Source organism: Camelus bactrianus, chromosome 1, assembly GCF_048773025.1.
Source record: "Camelus bactrianus isolate YW-2024 breed Bactrian camel chromosome 1, ASM4877302v1, whole genome shotgun sequence".
In the NCBI taxonomy this organism is placed as follows: Eukaryota; Metazoa; Chordata; class Mammalia; order Artiodactyla; family Camelidae; genus Camelus; species Camelus bactrianus.
This window is the reverse complement of record NC_133539.1, coordinates 119476855-119496551: the sequence shown is the minus strand read 5'-3', so window position 1 is coordinate 119496551 and position 19697 is coordinate 119476855. Positions and strand designations below refer to the sequence as shown.

General features: G+C 35.2%; 1 protein-coding gene across 1 annotated transcript; it reads right to left on the bottom strand.

Annotated features, from left to right (window-relative positions):
- Positions 1-825: 825 nt before the first annotated feature.
- DAZL (deleted in azoospermia like) lies at positions 826-19158 on the bottom strand. Its single transcript, XM_010966028.3, has 11 exons — positions 18948-19158; positions 12399-12545; positions 12032-12123; positions 11382-11433; positions 10188-10251; positions 9955-10094; positions 8485-8556; positions 7739-7789; positions 6809-6922; positions 5493-5591; positions 826-2811 (listed from the first exon to the last, which is right to left on the bottom strand). Exons 1-11 carry the CDS (start codon positions 18948-18950, stop codon positions 2758-2760), a joined length of 888 nt encoding a protein of 295 aa, XP_010964330.1. The 5' UTR covers positions 18951-19158; the 3' UTR covers positions 826-2757.
- Positions 19159-19697: the final 539 nt, after the last annotated feature.

Here is a 19697-nt window from a genome sequence, read left to right as displayed (position 1 = left end):
GACATTTTGTCTAGTTTGGGGGCCTCGAAATGTTATACACTGTCCTTTAGCTTAGTCAGGGCTAACCAAATGATCTGGATAATGGTTAGTATGAATTTATGTCTATATATACACAAATTTAAGGATTACTGATCTTCAGCAAATTATACTTTAAACATCAACATTTAAGCTCTGGTGATTCAGAAGGTACTCTTTTATCTTTCAGAACTGGTATCAAAACACATTTTCTGGTAATGAGTCAGTTACGGAATATGACACTGGCGTGTCCCAAGGGGAGACTTTTCTCTCCTATGGCCTCAGCTTATAGAACTGGGAGTACTGGAGCTAGAACTGGAAGAGGTGGTGAGTCATGATCTTCTGAATGCAACCCCACACGAAGTAAATGAAATATGTAAAATTTACCTCTATAATCAGCAACTGCAATACCCTAAAATAAAAGCGTCACAGACCTATTAGGCCTGAAGTGTGCAAAGTGTTTATAGAGTCCCAATTGTTTATAGAGGGCCCTTGGGCATCAAACTGCAGTCATAATATGACTCTCTGGCATTCTTCCTAGGCACTGCTCTGTTAATAATGCACTGAACCCACTGTTAACCATTTTCAACGTAAGAGGGATTATTTTCTCAGAAAATCTCTCTCTTAATTTCATAAAACAATAAAAACACAATGTGACAAAAATTGCTTTTATAAATTAACTTTGCCAGATTCAGAAACTGAATATTTACACCTCTGAATGTCAAGGACCTGAAACCTTGTCAAATACTACCCACTCAAATTTCCACTATTCATTTAGATACTATGATATGAACAAGTAGGTCAAAACACTTTTGAAAAAAAGTTTTATTTTTGTTTATTCATTTATGCAAATACAGTATCAGCATAGGCAATATGAACATACTTTTAAGTTTAAAATTAATTTTCCATTTTGAAAGGTTCAAGATTTTGCCTCTTCTTTCTACATTACTCTTTTAAATACTTCAGTCCAACAAAACAGCAGACAAAAAAAAGTTTATTCCCTTACTTTTCTTAAGGTCATACTGGGATAATCAGAATTGGCTCTTTAGAATTTGGTATCATTTATAGTAACCTGGAGATTTAATCACAGAATAATACATGAAAGAATGTTACAGCACACACATACAAAGTAGAATTTTAAAAAGGACAAATTTAAGGGCCACTTTCAAATTCTGAGGCATTAGAAAGCCCTCTTGGGGATTCTTAAGTTAAAAGACTCTTCCCTTCAGATTCAGAATGAATATTATTAGGAATTATAAGACAATGGGCACTGATGATATGGCCATGGAAGCTTCACTAGGATAGGGATAAATGGAGTCTCCATGTCTTAGTGAAGGGGTCTTTTCTTTTCAATGAAAGAAAACCCAGGAAGCCATGAAACTCATGTCCATGGCAGGTCAAATGATGCTGATACAAGCGTTTCCCTTAGAAAGGTTTTATCCCACTGCTTCCTTTCCAAGGCTTAACCCTCCAACTGCTTATACTGCTACTTCTCTTCTTTGCATCGCCTGTTCTAGGAGCAAACCTCCTGGAAGAATGGTGGTACAGACGGGAACAGAAAGACTGGTTCGGCAAAGGGGCTCTGGGGCTCTAGCTGTTCATCACGATACACAACATCTAAGAGGAGCCTAGCTAATCGCTAATCTAGAAATAGACTGTTAATGCTAACTCTAGTATAGTTTTGGGATATGCTTACTGAAAAACTTTTGTGGTTTAGAAACGCCAAAACTACTTTGACTCTCCTGGACATATTTCACTTTAAAAAAGGAAATATAATAGGCTAAAAAATAAAAATCTGTCCTTTAACATATAACAAATATTTTAATGTTTTTATAAAAACAATTCCTTTCAGATACTCTGATTAACCTTTAAGTGACATAAAAAAAAGTTTGTCTTTAATACCAGTATTTTGCACAATTTAAGATACAGCCATTGAGTTTTTAGCATTTCAAGGGAAAAAAATGAAAAAGAAAAAAAGGAGAATGGTAACTGACTGAGAAGCTTACGTACCTAGTAAAGTTTAGTTTGTTTTTGGCTTCTTTAAAAAAAATTTAGGCCCGGAATTTTAGTTATCCTAATTACCATCCCAATCAGATAACTCTATGTGTGGATTCTAGATAAAATATAAAGTATTTTGAACTAATAAATGTAAGACCCACTGATTGGACTGTTTGTTTAGAATCTGTTTTACTGAGTTTAGATAAGGAAAACTTCAACAAAGCTAACTATATACTAAGTTCCACTGATTAAAAATGCAGTTTTAAACTCTGCTTTTGTGGTAAATTTCTGGACAAATCGTAAGTGTAAAGCACAATACTGTAGATGTTGTACTGTCACAACTATTTGTTGGAAAAGTGAAATGCCTGTATTCAAACTATCAAAATTCTGACCTTTCGAAATAGGTTTTCTAAAACAATTTTTTTTGGAAAGTCAGCATCTGCTTTTAAACCCTTAAAATGTCAATTAAAAAGTCCTTACAGATAAATCTTAAAGCAATTCCTTCCAGTCTCGATTATTTTTTTACTTTTAACTATATATTCAACACAGAACCAGTTTCTAAATAAACATCTAATGAAAGTTTCACTGTAAAATAAAACTAGGCAATCTAATAAAACTTGTAAAGAAAGTGAGTGTGACTTATCAAAATTCAGAATTAAATTTCTATAATAGTGGAAAAACTTTCAGTCTCTTAATATTCAAAACCTGCAACTTCCCATGAGATCAGAAAGTTAGCAGAGAGGATCAAACAGACTTAAGCACTGCCCGACTTCTTCTAAAATGATGAACTCTTTTGTCCTAGAAAAGACAGAAATAGTCCTCTTTACTTCACTGAAAATTCCTATTATCACTAAGACCTAAGAGAGTTGCAAAATACTTAAAGCACTTATTTTGGGTTTAAAAAACTGTAATGAGAGAAAAATGATCCTTTGGGGAAGCATTCTTGAACTTTGGGATAACAAATGTGTCAATGACTAATTTTATTCAACAATTTAGTTAAAAAAGAAATCTCAGTAACTCAGAAAAATTAGACTTAGATTCAATACCCTTTTACATAAATTCTTAATTAATGATTTGGCAGAGATGTCCCAAAGACAGCTGGTGAAAAACATGAAATTTTAAAAGTCCTATTTTCTACTAATCAAAGTACATCTGATAGAAATTATGGCTTGAGAACAGCACTACACTTCAATCTGAAATCCTATGCTTTTAGGTTAAGAGATAAAAGTTTTGGCATATTTAAAGGCATATCCTTAACCTGTAATGAAGATATATCATTTTTTAGGAAATCAAACCTTAATTTTTACAAAAATAAAAAACATACACATAATTTTCCTTCCACTTTATGTTGCCTGTAGATGTTCAGACAGAAGTGAGGCCTTACAAACAAGAATGGAGCTGAGTAAACCAGTAATAACACAATAGTATTTTCTTCCCCACATGTTTAGCTGAACTGTGCCTCTTTCCTAGGGATTAAATTCAGCTGTCATTTAAGAAGGGTGACTTCCGGAAATTACGTAATCTATCAACAGGGCAATATCCTATTTAGGCAAAAGCCCAGAAAAGTGGTCACAAAGTCAAGTATCTTCAGAGGTAGGACATGAAAGCTTGTGAAGGAGTTGGAATTGAGTGGAATTTACCATGGAAACAGTGTTTACCCTGCCTCAGTACATTCAAATTCAACTAATACAGTAACAACATTTAGTGAATCATAGTAGGTCTAGATGCTAGATAACTGCAGACCACCAATTTCTGACTCCTAGCCCAGAGGAGCAGAAAACTTTGAAAGATTCAAAGGGAGACTTCTAACACTAGGTGAAAACTCAAGTTTAAAGATGATTTTTTGCTTCACAAACAAATCTTTTAAATACTACCTATTTAACCTTCAGAACTTTGGGCAAGGGAAGCTGTTATACAACCCCCAGTTCTTTCCTTTTAAATTGTACTGTCTATATAGGTAGGAAAACAGAGGAACAAATGTCAACTTTAAATGAGTATGCTTACTTACTGAGAAGATGGTAAAGAACTTAATTCTGCTACAGCTCTAGTCTTCTGCACTAAAGGAAGTCCTTAGTATTCGTTTTAAAACCGCTTTCAGCTTTGTCCTATGTTTACTCATGGATGGAAAAGAGCTATTCTCCTTTCCTTGTTTTAAGATACAAAGCAATGGTTTAAAAATTCCCTTTGAATGTAAAATGGTACATTTTGGAAAAACTCTGGCAGGTCCTTGGAAGGTTAAACATAGTTACTATGTGACTCAGCAATTACATTCTTAGTTACATACTCAAAAGAAATAAAAACGTGTCTACACAGTAATTTGTACATATAGTCATAGCATTACTAACTCATCAGAGCCCAAAAGTAGAAACAACCCAAATGTCTATCAGATGAGTGATGAATGGATAAACACAAAGTGCTAGATTCATAAATGAAACGAAATGAAGTACTGATACATGTTGTAACACTGATGAAACTTGAAAACATTCTGCTAAGTGAAAGAAACTAACAAAAAGCCACATTTTGTATTATTCTATTTATATGAACTGTCCAGAATAGGCAAATCCTTAAAGTCAGTGAGTGCTTGCCCAAGACTAGGGAAGTTGGCAGTGGAATAGAGTGACTGCTAATGGGTAGGGGGTTTATTTCTGGGGTGATTAAAATATTCTAAAATTGATTGTGGTTGTAGTTGAACAACTCTGAACATTCTAAAAAGTATTGAACTGCACACTTTAAAAGGGTGAATTGTATTTTATTCTCAGATTATATACCAAAAAACCTATTATTAAAGAAAAAAGAAAAGAAAAAACTTGCCTTTACTAAGCACAATAGTATTCCCCCACTGGAGTGACCAGTTCCTTTCCGTATCATGGACTCATAACTAAAGGGATCTTAGAGAATCCTCATTTTAGACTTGTAAAAATTGAAGCCTTAATATGATTTAAGTGATTTGTCAAGGTGATAGAACCAAGATTAGAAACCAGAACTTTCTTAAATTCAAACACCCACATTCTTTTCCATTTTAGCAACTCTAAATCAACTTCCATTTCTTTTCACTCAGTTCTTTTTCTTTACCTCTTCTACCCCTACATTCTTCAGGTACATCATCTAAGTGATCAATTTCTTTTCTTCTATTTAGTCCAATATCCTTGTACTCTTAAGTTCTGCTTTCTGTACCTAAAATTTTCTTTTTTTTATTTGATGAAGCCAATACTCTTTCAACTCTTCTGAGAACTCTCTCAATTACAGGCTTCTGCTAAAGTTTCTTTAAGGGCAAACCACACTAAATCAAGATCAGAGCAGCTAGAATACACTGCCATGTAAAACTCACTCAAAGTGGTTTACTGGGTTATAGTCAAATGCCAAGATTCAATCATACACTCTATGTAATTTCAAAAATAAAAATATATATATACTACAGAAAAAAAGGTGTTTCTTGCTGACAAGCGTGCTTTTTATCCTGCATACTATTCCTTTCATACCTTGAAGTAGTCATCTTGAGTAACAAGGGAGTTTCTCAGTCTGTTCTCTGGATTAAATAGGCAAGATACCACCGTCTGTATGCTTCGGTCGACAGATTTCTGAAACACAGAAATTTTCAGTAAAAACTATTCCGACTTTTACTCACTGTTAATAAGCTTTCTGAAAAAGTTTAATGATTTTATATATATATATATGTATGTATATATACACACACACACATATATATATTTGTAAAGAATTCTCATGTAATTTATCATTCTTACCACATGTCACTTAGTATGTAACTTTTCTACCAAACTTAAGAATTATTTTAGGACCTTAGTGATAAGAGTACTGGTTAAAAACGCTCCATTAGTAAAATCCTAATAAGATATTTGCCTAAGGCTCTTTTAATTTTTCCTGTTAGATAAGAAACGGTGAAGATCAACATTTCAAGAAATATTTTATTCAGGTTAAAATCTGATAATATAATTATACCCTAAGCTATTTTGATATTTTTTCAAATTTTAAGTTGTGCAACAAATCAAAGAACTTTTTCACCCCAGTTTAGTAGTTCTCATTTTTTCCCACTGAGAAACACAGGAAGTACGCATACTCCGATGGGAATCCTTCAATATTATGCATATTCCAACCACATCAATTACTTCCATATTCCCACCCATTCAAGAAAACACATGAGAATTCAAGAGTGAGAGCACTGTAATTACAGGGATCTGCTCTAATGATAAAAAAGAAACAACTCTGCTTATTACTAGTAACTATTACTAGTAATACTTATTATAAATAATTATTAATCCTTATAAAGTATACAAATATAATTTATAAATTATTATACACACTGATTAATTAGTAGTGACTCCACCACTCCTGAGAACTGCTACCATATATAATCTTATAGAGAGACTATTATAAATAATTGTGAATTACTATTTAGCTAAGTAAATGTTTAAATTGATAAAAGACAAGGTAGATATAATTCATACTAATTGCTCTTTTGAAGAGTAGGACTCTTGAGGAAACCTACCCACTGCATTCTGCAAATCATATTAATACAATACATATTAAAGTATGGTTATAAAAATACAAACAATGAAAAAGGAAGAGAGAAAAGGACTAGTGAATCAGCAACTACATATACACGTTCAAAGTTTGGGGGTGCCTAAAATTTCATTAACTTTTACATAAATTGCAAAGTTAGCAGTGACTCAAGCCCTATAATTTGTTTAAATTTGAGCAAAGGTGCTTGCTTCTCAAAGGGCCATTATTAAAATCTGAAAAATATGAAAACATAAACAAACAAAAATTAGATGTTTGCCTTTTGTGGGCCATTTCCAGAGGATGGAGTAGCTTCATGAACTGAGCATTCACTTGACAAAACTTCAGCTCCTGGATCAACATCATTACAGTGGTAGTTAACAGTTGTATAAGCCTACATTTAAAATGATAAAAATGTAATTAAAGAGATGTATATTAGATACATTTCTGAACAATCTATTCTTCAAAATGGTGAGCTGATACTGAAAGTTTAAATGTGGGTTGTGCTAAAGGTTCAAATACATTATTTTAGAAACTTTATTTTAAACTGAATAATTGAAATGCAATAAAGGTAATCTTTTATTTTGATGTCAACATAATCAGAATTAGGAGAATTTCTCTAAGAAAAAAGGAACTCCAACATGTAGTAAGGAAATGGGAAGGGAATTTTCCAGTGCCTGAGAATTTTAACTCATAGCTTACAAATACCCAATCCTGATGAAAGGCAGAAGGTAACAAAAGCTCAGGTGTTTTAGAGGTAGCACCCTCTTTTGTTTTATTTCTTTTCTTATACAACACATAACAGTACTCACAGCAAAACATGTTTGTTTCTCTTCAAAAGATTTTTTTACGAGTAGAAAACTAGAGGTAGATTCAATACTAATTCTAAATCCCTGGAATTAGAATTAGCAAAGGTATTAATACTATTATTCTTAGTTACATAGTTTATCAACAAGTAATTGAGCAACTGTTGTATGCAGAGCAGCCATTGCTAAGTTCACAAAAAACCCTTGAGAAACAAAAAGTACAAGTTCTCCCATGGGAGTATATCCTTGGGTTGACAAGAAATAAAACCTAACACATAATGTAAACAGGCATTTAAAATATTTCTAGAATACCTGATATGGCAAAGGGTTAAGAAATGCATGAATTAAACAGTAAAATACTTTAAAGAATAGGAAGCACATGTCTGGCTAATTCACCACCTTACCGGAGGTATAACATAACTCCTCTGTTCTCCAGCAGGCCACTGCGGTGGCACCTTGAAAAGGAAATAACAATTACTTAAATATTCCTTCACATTTTCACAAAGATAAGAGATAGACAATGTTGAGGTATCTGTCATGCTGGCTCCTTGTATGTGTTATAATAACAAGAAACAAAATGAAAGAAAGAGGTATTTCATGTTTCTAATATCTGAGGATCTTACTTTTATTTTTGTACATAAACTCCATCTTTTTCTCAATTTTCTGGAGTTGACTTTCAGGAAAACTCAGATAGTAGGCCCTTGAGTTTATTACCATAGATATGGTCAAGGTCATATCTATGGGCAGAAATTCACAGTCAGCTTAAATAAACACTATCAAATATAACTGGAATTCAATGCACTAAGAATTAATCATTTTATTTCAACCTTTCCCCCTAGAAAAACTTACAAAAGTAAGCCTGGATGTTCCAGCTATTAAGACAGTAAAGATGGAAGAATACATGTTAGAATACAGAGAGGACACCAAATCATGCAACAGAGTATAAGAGAAAACTTCTTGCTTATTTAGCTCATTCCTGTAAAAATGTTATTCCTTTATTCCTCAATAATAGAGAAGCCCCAATTCTAGACTAATTCTAAGTTTTTTTCTTAAATTTTAGGCACACTCTAAATGACAATTAGGGAAATTTACATAAATAAAGGCCTCAATAATATTCCAAAGTAAATCATTTTGATCCCTCTTAAATTACCTGATAATTATAAACAGGCAGCTGATATCCGGTGATAACCTGAACTGGTGAACTTGGATAAGGAGGATAAGCCTGAAAATAAAGTTTACAGAAAGAATGAAATAACAAGGTGCATTTTTAAAAATTTCAAAGTACTATTATTCCCAATATAACAAAAATAAGAAAATAAGGGAATCTTAATTTTTTATAGATAATGCAGGATTCTATTTGAGTGACTGGCTTCATGAAGAAGTAAGTATTCTCTGTCAAATGGTAGTCTTTTTGTTTGAGAAGAGGTAGAGATAAATAAGGGAAAAGTGATTTTGCTTGCCTAGGTTTATCTTATTTGTGCATTTATTCCCACCTAGAAGTTCTTTCTTACATGGTGATCAGGATCTATTAGAATAGATTTCCAAGTTAAAGTTATATTAATACATGTTTGCTATTTTTTTTTGCAAAAATATTTTTAGGCAGCTTTGTATTCCTTTCACAGCATTGTGAGGTAATGTGGAGCCCTTCTACAGACTTTAAGACTCTTTCTGTATTTCACTTCTAAAAGTTAAGGGAAGTATGTAACCCCAAACTGGAAGAGACAGTACAATGTCTTATATTTTTCAATAGATACTTATTGATTGAAAATATATAGGTAGTAGCATACACAAATATACCAGAAGTAGTAATAATATCTCACTGTAAACATTAGGAACAAGTAGGGCTTTTCTTCTAGTCATGTTTCAAGTAGGAATAATAAAAGATACACCCTACACTCCAGGTAGATGGAAAATGTAAACAAATGAGAGACATTGCAGAACTATTTTACTATTATTTTGTCTCTTTCTAAAAATAAAATGTCTTTTAAGCTGAAGAAAGTAAACTGAACTAAGAAAATAAATGTTATTTATCATCAATAGTAGGTAAGTATTCCAAATCCCACTTCAAATACTAAGGGAACCAAGACAAGATAAATTACGTGCCAGAAATCCATGGGGTTTATAAATATAGTTAAGTCATCAGAAATTTATCCATTCCAGAAGCAGACTGTATCCAGAAGTCAATTATCTATATGAGAAGGTATCTGGAAATCACTGCAAACAAAGAATAGCTGACCCTACAGAAGAACCAGATTATCACAGGAGGAAAGCTGCCTTCAAATATTTTAGGAGTTATCACATGGGGAAAAAAGGGGGAAAGAGACATATTCCACCTGGCTACAGAGGTCAGTTCTAAGACGAAGGCTTACAAATCATAAGGAAGCAGATTTTAGCTTAGTATAAGAAATAACACTAAGAATGACAGGTTTCTAACAGAAGTAACAGATTTCCTGTCCCTCAAAAGTACTCAAACAAGGATAATATTGTCACTTATTATGGAAATTGTAGACATAATTCCACAGACAGTAAGAAGTGAGACTGACTTAACTTTTAAGGTGCCCCCATCTGTAAGAGTTCCAGTACTATAATAAATGAAAACAAGGAATTTTATAATTCTTACCTGAACATACTGAGTTATTGGATTCATCACGGTTGGAGGCTGCATGTAAGTTTCAGTGTTTGGATTACTCCAGACACTCTGAAACTGCGGTGGAGGAGGAGGATTAAAAACCAAAGGACGTGGCTGCACATGATAAGCACCTTTTTAAAGAATACAAAGAAAATAAAGCCTATTTTTTAGTTCTCTGAGAGGCCACACATACGTCAACAAAAACAATTCCTTTCTTTACTCACATAAATTTTGTTTCCTGATCGCAGGGCCCAGTTTCAGCTTTTTACCATGGAAATTTATCTGTGACTGAAAATAAAAACAGTAACAAAACCAGAATCAATGTCCAAGTCTTAACTTCCAAAGCTTTGGTAAACACCCAAGTCCTCTAAAATTTCTACTATTAGAGAAGATCAGTGGTAAGAACATACTAAATCAGAATTTAGCTAAAGTAGCTTCAGTATGAAGCTACTTTATCCTCACTATGCTAAGCAAATGTTGAGAGGTGTTGTGGAATTTGATCAAACACTTTTTATACTTTATCTCTAATCTTTCCTGTCTCTAGTTCATGAAGCTGAATGCGCAATCAAAAATTAACAGGTTCTGGTGGGAATGTAAACTGGTGCAGCCACTATGGAGGACAGTATTGAGACTCCTTAAAAAACTAGAAATAAGACACCATATGATCTAGCAATCCCACTCCTAGGCATATACCCAGAGAAACATATAATTAAAAAGGACACATGCACCGTAATATTCATGGCAGCACTATTTACAACAGCCAAGACATGGAAACAACCCAAATGTCCACCAACAGATGACTGGATAAAGATGATGTAGCATATACAGACAATGGAATACTACACAACCATGAAAAAGAATAAAATAATGCTATTTGCAGCAACATGGATGGACCTGGAGATCACCATTCTAAGTGAAGTCAAGTCAGAAAGAGAAAGAAAAATGACATATGTTATCGCTTATATGTGGAATCCAAAAAAAAAGGACACAAATGAACTTATCTACAAAACAAACAGACTCACAGCCATAGAGAACAAACTTGTGGTTACCAGGGGGTAAAGGAGGTAAGAACGGATAAATTGGGAATTTGAAAATTGCACCTCCTGGGGAGTAATGGAAATGTTAGCTATCTTGATTATGGTAGTGGTTTCACTGGTGCATACATCTATTGAAATTCATCAAATTGTACATTTGAAATATGTATAACTTACTGTACAGGAACCATACCACAATAAAGGTGTTTTAAAAAAATAAACAGGTTCTGATAAGTTATGTAAGATTACTCTAAGTTCGGACGTCAAACAGGAAGTATATTTATTTCTGTTATCTTATACAAGACTGATTATATATTCAGGACTCAAACAATACTAAATACTGCATCTAGTTAAGAGATTTTTTTCCATAAGAAAAGTACTTACTTCTACTATCTTCTGCACATCCACGTCATTATAAAATGAAACAAATCCATAGCTATAAAGGCAGATAAATGAAATATAAAATCACCACCATAACAGTACATGGTTTAAAACTTCTGGTATTCTATGAAATAACTGACAGAAGCTAAGCATGATAAAGGATGAAGAATATACTGAGATAAATGCTTGTAAGAGGTACATGACAGAATACTACTGCTTTTTGTTTTCTTACTCTGATCTACATCAGAATGCACTAAGATTAAGACTGTGAGGAAAAAAAGGTAGTGTGGGAAACTTATTCATTAACAGAAAATTCCTATGTACGTAAATTTAACTTAATATCTATGGCAAGATTGTTAAAATTTCAGAAACTGTGAAATGTGTGAAGAAAGTAATTCTTTGATAAAAATGATTAATCCACTTATGTGAAATAAATGAAGATGGAAAACATTTAAATACAAACAGGCAAATGATTAAATAAAAGAGCGGCAGCAAACTTACCCTCTACATGAAAGAAATTACAAAACAGCCAATTTCATTTATATAAATTTAAGAATTTATATAAGTTTTGAATTCTTCTTTTCTGAAACTCTACAAATGCTATATAGTTCAGACATTTACGACACTTTATATTAAACATACGTTTTACTCACCCTTTGGACACACCAGTTCGATCCGTGATTATCTTCACTTCTTTTACTGAACCATATCTAGCAAAGAAACTTCTAATTTCGGTTTCATCCATCTATGGAGAAGAATTTGACTTTAAGAGTAAAAATTCAACATTCAAAATTTTCAATTATACTGTAAAGATTTGATGATGTTGGAACTGTCTCTCCCAAGTATCCCCAAACTACCTGTAGTTCTTTGTCAACGATAGTTTTAGTCCCTATAGGTTAAACATAAAATTAATTCCAAACTTGCATAAAGTGTCCAAAAAAGGCCTTATGGTTACAACAGGGCCCAAATCCCACTATTCACAAAATACTTTTAAAAATAAATGAAGTATGAATACAATACCCTAACATCAATTCCACCAACAAAAATGGTGTTTGGCATGATTCTGCCTTCTGGTAAAACATAGCCTTGGCTGGTCGTAGCTGATGAAGACTGGGTGCTGGCCTCTCTGGAGACAGTTGAGGTTGGAGTCTCAGGATTTGCAGCAGACTGTAATTTGCAAAGCAGATATCATCACTAGATAGCAGGTTAAAATCACAGATGATGTGAAATATGTTTTGAAAGTACAAAATATTTTCATATAAATTACTGTCATAAATTAGTCATCAATAACACCTGAGTTCAGGCTCAGGATCTAGAGTAATCAGAGCAGATCAACATGAAATTTTAACAAAAGGTTTCAGTACTTCCCCAACCCAACGTTGCTCAGCACCATCTCTTGTACAAAGCTGGGGTAGAATACCGATATCAAGTTTGTGAAAATACTATGTGAACTGGCAAAAAACAATTTAGATTTGTGAAAGTTTAGATTTGTAAAAAGTAAAGTTACTAAAGTCATCCTGTTCTGCGGCAATAAGCAAATTTTCATTTTTCTGAGTACCTTATTCAAAAGTATGTTAAAGATAAACAGTTAAAAAAAAAGCTGCATCAAAAAGAAAACAAATGAAGTTTTAAACTAATTTGTTTTGCCTCATCTTTTTTAAAATTCTATTTAATTGACATAGTTGGTTTACAATGTTGTGTTAATTTCTGGTGTACAGCATAGTGATTCAGTTATATACATATATATTCCTCTTCATACTTTTTCATTATACGTTATTACAAGATATTGAATATAGTTTCCTGTGCTATACAGCGGGATCTTGTTGTTTATTTTATATATAGTAGTATCTCAAACTCCCAATTTAGTCCTCCATCCCACTCTTTCCCCCCCAGTAACTATAAGTTTGTTTTCTATGCCTATGAGTCTGTTTCTATTTTGTAAATAAGTTCCTATGTGTCATTTTTTAAGATTCCACACATAAGTGATATCATATGGTATTTTTCTTTCTCTTTCTGGCTTAAAAGGATAAAGTAATGCCATTTGCAGCAACTTAGGATGACAATCTCTAGGTCCATCCAAGTTGCTGCAAATAGCATTACTTTATCCTTTTTAATGCCTGAGTAGTACCCCTCTTTATCCAATCATTTGTTGATTGGCATTCAGGTTGCTTCCATGTCTGGGTAGGGTTTTTTTTTTTGCTTCCATGTCTTGGCTATTATAAATAGTTGCCTCATCTTTCTATTACCAAAATTAACATGGATTTTGTAATTTTAACACTCTGTGTTAGTATGCCTGCTTTACCTTCGAAATGGATTATGACATTATTTGTTCGCATATCATAGAACTTGCTTTAAAAAAAAAAAGTTGGGGGGCTTATAATCCTTTTCCCTAACCTTAGAGTGTTCAAAGCATCTTTAAAATAACAGTTTTATTCTTCAATAATATCAAATAAGTTCTATTGATATTCTAATTTTCACAGTGGGCTGACAGATGTAAATAACTATCTTTATTTTCAGATAGAGGCCCACACATGAATTCTGGTCAAAACTCTGTCGTTAGGCTTCCCGCACTAAGATTAACGTAGATTTTTCTGAAGCAGAATTTACTGGTAATATGTATGTTGGAAAGGCTGTACAGCATACTGAAACAAAAACTGATTTAGTCATCTAGGTTCATGTCCCTCAGAAAAACTGCTTTGAGAATGAAGTAAGGAAACACCTATGAATTCTTTTGTAAAGTATAAAGTGGTATGCTAATACAAGTTAGCAGCCTGTTATGTGAATTTATTTTCAATAGGTTAAAAAAAGGTTTCTTTCTTGGTTTTACAATTTATGTACTCTTTTGGTGGATACTTCACTAATTAACAACTAATTTGAGATGGAACTTGAAGAAACTATTTTACACACATCAGCTTATCTGAAATCCCTTTATAAGTAGTGAGCACAAAGGATGCAAGAGAGAGATAAAACTATTACATATCAGCTTATGAAGGAAACCAAAAACAAGGACAAAAGAAACCAGTAATTATTCTTAAAAAGATAAGCAAAATAATTTATAGAAATTACTAACAATAATGAAAAGTATGTAGAGTTCCTATTTTGTTAGAGGCTAGAAATCACTGGTAAACTTAAGACTACAAACTGCTATACTAATTGGAGATAAAAACAAAATTACCAAAGATAATTACCAAATTTGAGTGTTTTGGCTTTTCTCTGTTAACTTGTATTCATACTTGTTGTTTTGTGTTCCTGTCTGCACACTTCCTAATTTTTTTCCTTTAACTATGGTACAGTGATATTTCATGACAATGAAGTGGAAGAGAGTAAAACTATTTCTAAAGCTTTCCTGTATTTTAGTGTTTTTATAATTTTAATTTTTTAAACATGGGAATTACATTACATGAGTCACATACCTCGAACTATCGAGAATTTGACATTAGATTTCCCTTCACGTCAATTTACCAACCAATCCCTTTTAATTAGCTCAAAAATCCAAAGCACAAGTAAAACAAAATAGCAGTTCTGAAATTACTGTAGACTTTCTTTTCTCCTTCTCAATTTCCCCTTCATTTGTGGATGAACTTTCAATACCACTTTATCTGATAAATTATTTGTAGAATTATGTCTGTGAACCATAATGGATAGATGTGTTTTAATTTAGACATCTAACATCAGGTCAGGAAACAGTGCCAGATTATAACGGGTTATGACAATGCACTGATTCTCAACCAGGGGAGATTTTTTTGGCCCAGGAGTATTTTTGATTGTCACAGCTGAGGGGTGCACCAGGTATCTGACCGGTAGAGGCCAGGGATATAGTAAACATCCTATAATGCAAAGGACAGCCCCCACAACAAAGAGTTACATAGCCCCAAATTTGCAAGGGGGCGCAGTTGAGAAACTCTGTGATGGTGTTGCCAGAACTGAAAAGGAAAGTTCTAATTCTCATATTCTATTTGCAAAAGTAAAATGGATATTTGAAACAACTAAACAGTAATCTGAGAAAAGAACAAAGCCATTAGATACTATAAAACATTTTGTTTGGGGTTGGGTCGTACAAATCGGCTGTCTGCTTAATTGAGATATTAAGCATAAAATTCATCAAATCATTTTACTAGTGTCATAGCCTTAAAGAAAGCATCATTATGTCCTAGTCCTCAGCCAGCAGATGGTGCTCAAAGCTAAAGTAAGCAAAGTACTCCATTTTTACAAAAATTGAACAGCAGGAATTTTTAAACTTCTACTGTGTCTGTATTTATATACAATCATAACATACATACAAATCCACAACCAATAAACAATTTTTGACCACTTTTAAACTGCTGCCAAAAATACTACACAAATGAATTCTGAGGATAAGCAAAAAGTTTGGTGTTAAAGTATTAAGTCTTAACTATCAATAGCAGTATGCAGAAAATAAATTGCCTGTAAATTAAAGTAGTGATTACTTTTCTTAATTACACCTTCAAGTGACTTGGGATGCTGGGATATTAAGTAGGGATGAACTTGGAGGCCATCATATACACAATTCTCATCACTGCTATTTACAGTAATATATTCCATTATATTTGGATAACCAAATAACAAAGATAACTAGAAGCTGAAAAACAAAACAAAACTTTTCATTACTAATGCTCCTGGCATGTCAGGTCTTTGACAACATTTCGTTTAACTATTATGTTTACATGCATGCCAACTAAAACCTATGTATACTGACTAGGATAAAGGCCCATAAAATTTGCAGTCATCAGCATTATATCCACAGAAAAAAGTAGCTATTAAAGAGAAAGGAAATTCTATTAAGGAAATAGAAAATGAAAATCAGAATAAAACCTTTTAAGTAATCAAAGAGTGAACTCTTAAGGGAAAAACATTCAAATAATAAACAAACAATCCTGGGAAAGCTAAAAAGAAAATTAGTTGTGAAAAACGGGATATGAGAACAGATTAGAAGAATGTTCTATAAGACTAAATTTAGAATTCTCAACTACACGGCTACCTTTCTAGAGAAATGCACATTTAAAAAAAACAATCTTAAGAAAAGAAAGAACACTCAATTTCTAGCTCAGTTTCATTGGGAGTTTTCTTAAACTGTAAAGAAACAATTTGTGTGAGGGGCACACCCTAGACAAAAAGTGGTACAAAGTAAAGAAAGTGGAAGAGAAAGGAAATTTAAAAGCTTTTCTTAAATTTTGAAAAGAATTTTCTAAAACTAACACCATCTAAATAACAAAAGCTGATTAAGATGGTCCACTCCTGCCCTCAACAGAGAGATGCAATATATATATATATACACAATTAAGTAGTTTATATTGGAAATGCAAGGATAGTTCATTCTTAGGAAATCTGTTACTGTAATTCACCATAGAAAAAGCATTCGATAAAATACAGCATTCATTTCTTAATTTTTAGAAAAACCCAGTGGAAGAATGTTATTTTCTATCAGTGTAATTCTAAATTATCATCAAGTTTAAAGTGAAACACGATAGTGATTTCCACTGAAATTAGGAATCAGGGTACCTCCTTATCACCACCATAAATTTTTTCCACTATATTTGACAAATAGTTAATAACAGAGTTTTTACAATCGCTAAGATAAGTATCCAAATAGAAAGGTTGATTAAGAATCTATCAAAAAGAAACGTAAAAAGCTAACGACAAACTTTAACTTCACTAATGATTAAAAAAAAGAACACATTGCACGGTGAAATATTTTCCAGCTATTAGACTGGCAACTGTAAAAAGTATAACACTTTTCACTGGAAAGTATGTAGAGAGATCACTCTAAACACTATCAGCAGGTAGGCATAATTTACCAAGAGGAACTAGGAAAGATGTATCATAATTCAAAATTGTTATAAAATGGGCATAACCTTTTCACCCAGTGATTCCACTTCTGAAAATTTATTTCAAGTTATTAATAGAATAATAAGCGTGTCAAAACTTTTGCACAAAGATACTTACAGTATTGTTTTAATATAGATAAACTATTCATTATAAGGGAATTGGGTAAAAGTAATGGTACAGTCTTTTTTTAATTTTGGGGGGAGGTAATTAGGTTTTTAAAATTTGTTGATTTATTTATATGGAGGTATTAGGGATTTAAACTAGGAACTCGTACATGCTAAGAACGCCCTCTACCACTTAGCTATACCCTCCCCCTGTAATGGTACAGTCTTATATCCTAACATTATACATTCAAATTATTTTAAATTTCTCTTTGGAATAAGGCCCACTATATTAACTGAAGGATGCAGGCTGTAAAACAGTATTATATGACACAGTACGATTTTTAGAAAATAAAATACACCTCTCTATATGCAATACATGCATGAAAATAGTCTGGAAGGACATACGTACAAGAAAACTTTAACAGTGGTTAAACGCTGGAATTAAGATGGACCTCCACTTTCTTACAATGATTACTTATCAACGAGTTAATATACTACTTTTATATCAGAAAAAAATCAATAAAGCCACTAAATTTCCCTTTTTCCTCTAAAAATGGGGAGAAAAAACTATAAACAATTATAGTAACTAGTAGTGATTAGTAACTATCGACATGAATAACTACATGACACAAATAATCATTACAAATAGCTTTACATTACAATAAGCATAATTATAAGTTTTACTTTAAAATTTGTACATACTAACACAAATTGTGTACAACTTTCCTCTACCTCTAAAAACGGAGAATAATAATTATAATACAAATAACTACACTTAGTATATAATACACTTGTGACTTGATGGTCAGAAGTGATCACAGAATTAGCTGCATCTCGAGATGGTAAATCTGCGCATTTCACAAAACTCTCAGAAATGTCACCCAAAAGAGTATTAGCTATTCTAAGAGGCATTTTGTTGAAATTTCCGTTTCTCTAGAGGGGAAATGTGTTCCCCGAGTAAAAAATTCCCCGACTTCCCAAACCTGCGGTCCCTCGGAGGCGGAGGTGGCGCCACCCTTGCGGGAACGATGGAGTCTGGCACGGTTCTGCTGAGGTGGACGCGCGGCCGCCCCAGGGGCTCGTCCCTCCTCCCGCATGGGCACATCCCTAACCCCCACGAGCCCCACCCCTATCCCGGACCCGGGACCCGGTGGGCCCGCCGCCCGAGGCAGCGCCAGCCCAGCGGCAGCACACGCGCGCCTTCGAGGCTGCGCGTGCGCCTACGAGGCCACGCTGGCGTCCTTACGCCACCTCGCGGACGCCGCGCCGCCTCGCCTCCTCAGGTGAGCACCGGAAGCGAGGCTTCCGGGCCGCGGGGGGATGGGTGAGAGCGGAGTCCCCACCCCCACCCCAACCGGAGGGCCAACGGGGCCCTCCATATCCAGTCGGTGGCGGGAAGGCCTCGGAGCTGTGCACGTGCTCAGCGACCACTCCGGGCCTCCCTTCCGACAGCCTAGGCCTCCCGCCCCTCAGGCCGCGCCCCAGCCGCGTCTTACCGCCTTCAGGCTGCGCCCCAACCCTGGAAAGCCAGTCAACCCTGCTCTCGACCCCCTCCGCGCCGCGCGCCGGCCTCCCGGGAAGACCCCCTCGGGCCTCCTCCTCCTCCTCCTCCACTCACCATGATGGCGGCAGCTCGGGTTCCCGCCGACGGGCTTGAGGGGGAGCAGAGGCTGCGCTTCAGGCACCACTCTGGGCGGCTGTTAGGCCTGATGGTGCCCGCTGCCCGCCTTCGACTGGGCAGAGGAAGCAAAGGCGGACGGAAGGGCCGGAGAGTCCGAGGCGGGTGGCGAGGCCGAGGGGCGCGGGCGGACTGAGGCGTGGCTCTCGGGGCGCCCGGGGGTGGCTCCTGCGCCCGGCACGGGGGCTCGTTGGAGCCTCCTCAGCCAATGGGTGGCAGCGTCGCTGCCCCCAAGCGGGGGGGCTCACGAGGCACGACGGCGCTCGGTAGGGGGGTGCGTAGGGGGTGCGCGCGGGCCGGCGGCGTGGCCCCAGGGAGCGCCGTCCCCACGCAGGCGGGCCATCAGACCCACAGACGCGCAAGTCACCCCAAAAGTGTTTTAGAAGCACTCCTGAAATAAGTACGCATACGCAAATATATGTTAAAATGAAAAAAAGAAGTTTATGTGTCCGGGCGCTAGTTTCAAAATGGCGCCCTGAACGCACAGGATTAGCCAAATTGCGATTATCCCTCACAGCGGCCCCCAAATCGACTGAAATGCCTACAGAAAGAGAAAATAGAAACACATGTGGAGAACAGGGAGAGAGACATCAAACATCCAGAAACTTGGACGACTTTCTGTCACGTCTGAGGGAGATGGGGTTGGATTGGAAGAAACACCAGCTAGGGCAGGCCCGCTTGGCTTTTGAG

Excerpts from the sequence above, each read along its gene's own strand:
- DAZL (XM_010966028.3), bottom strand. Across the intron at positions 10,095-10,187 it reads GATCAGGAAACAAAATTTAT|GTGCTTATCATGTGCAGCCA; the intron begins GTGAGTAAAGAA and ends TTCTTTAAAAAG. Across the intron at positions 5,592-6,808 it reads CTGGAAATGGCCCACAAAAG|AAATCTGTCGACCGAAGCAT; the intron begins GCAAACATCTAA and ends TCTGTGTTTCAG.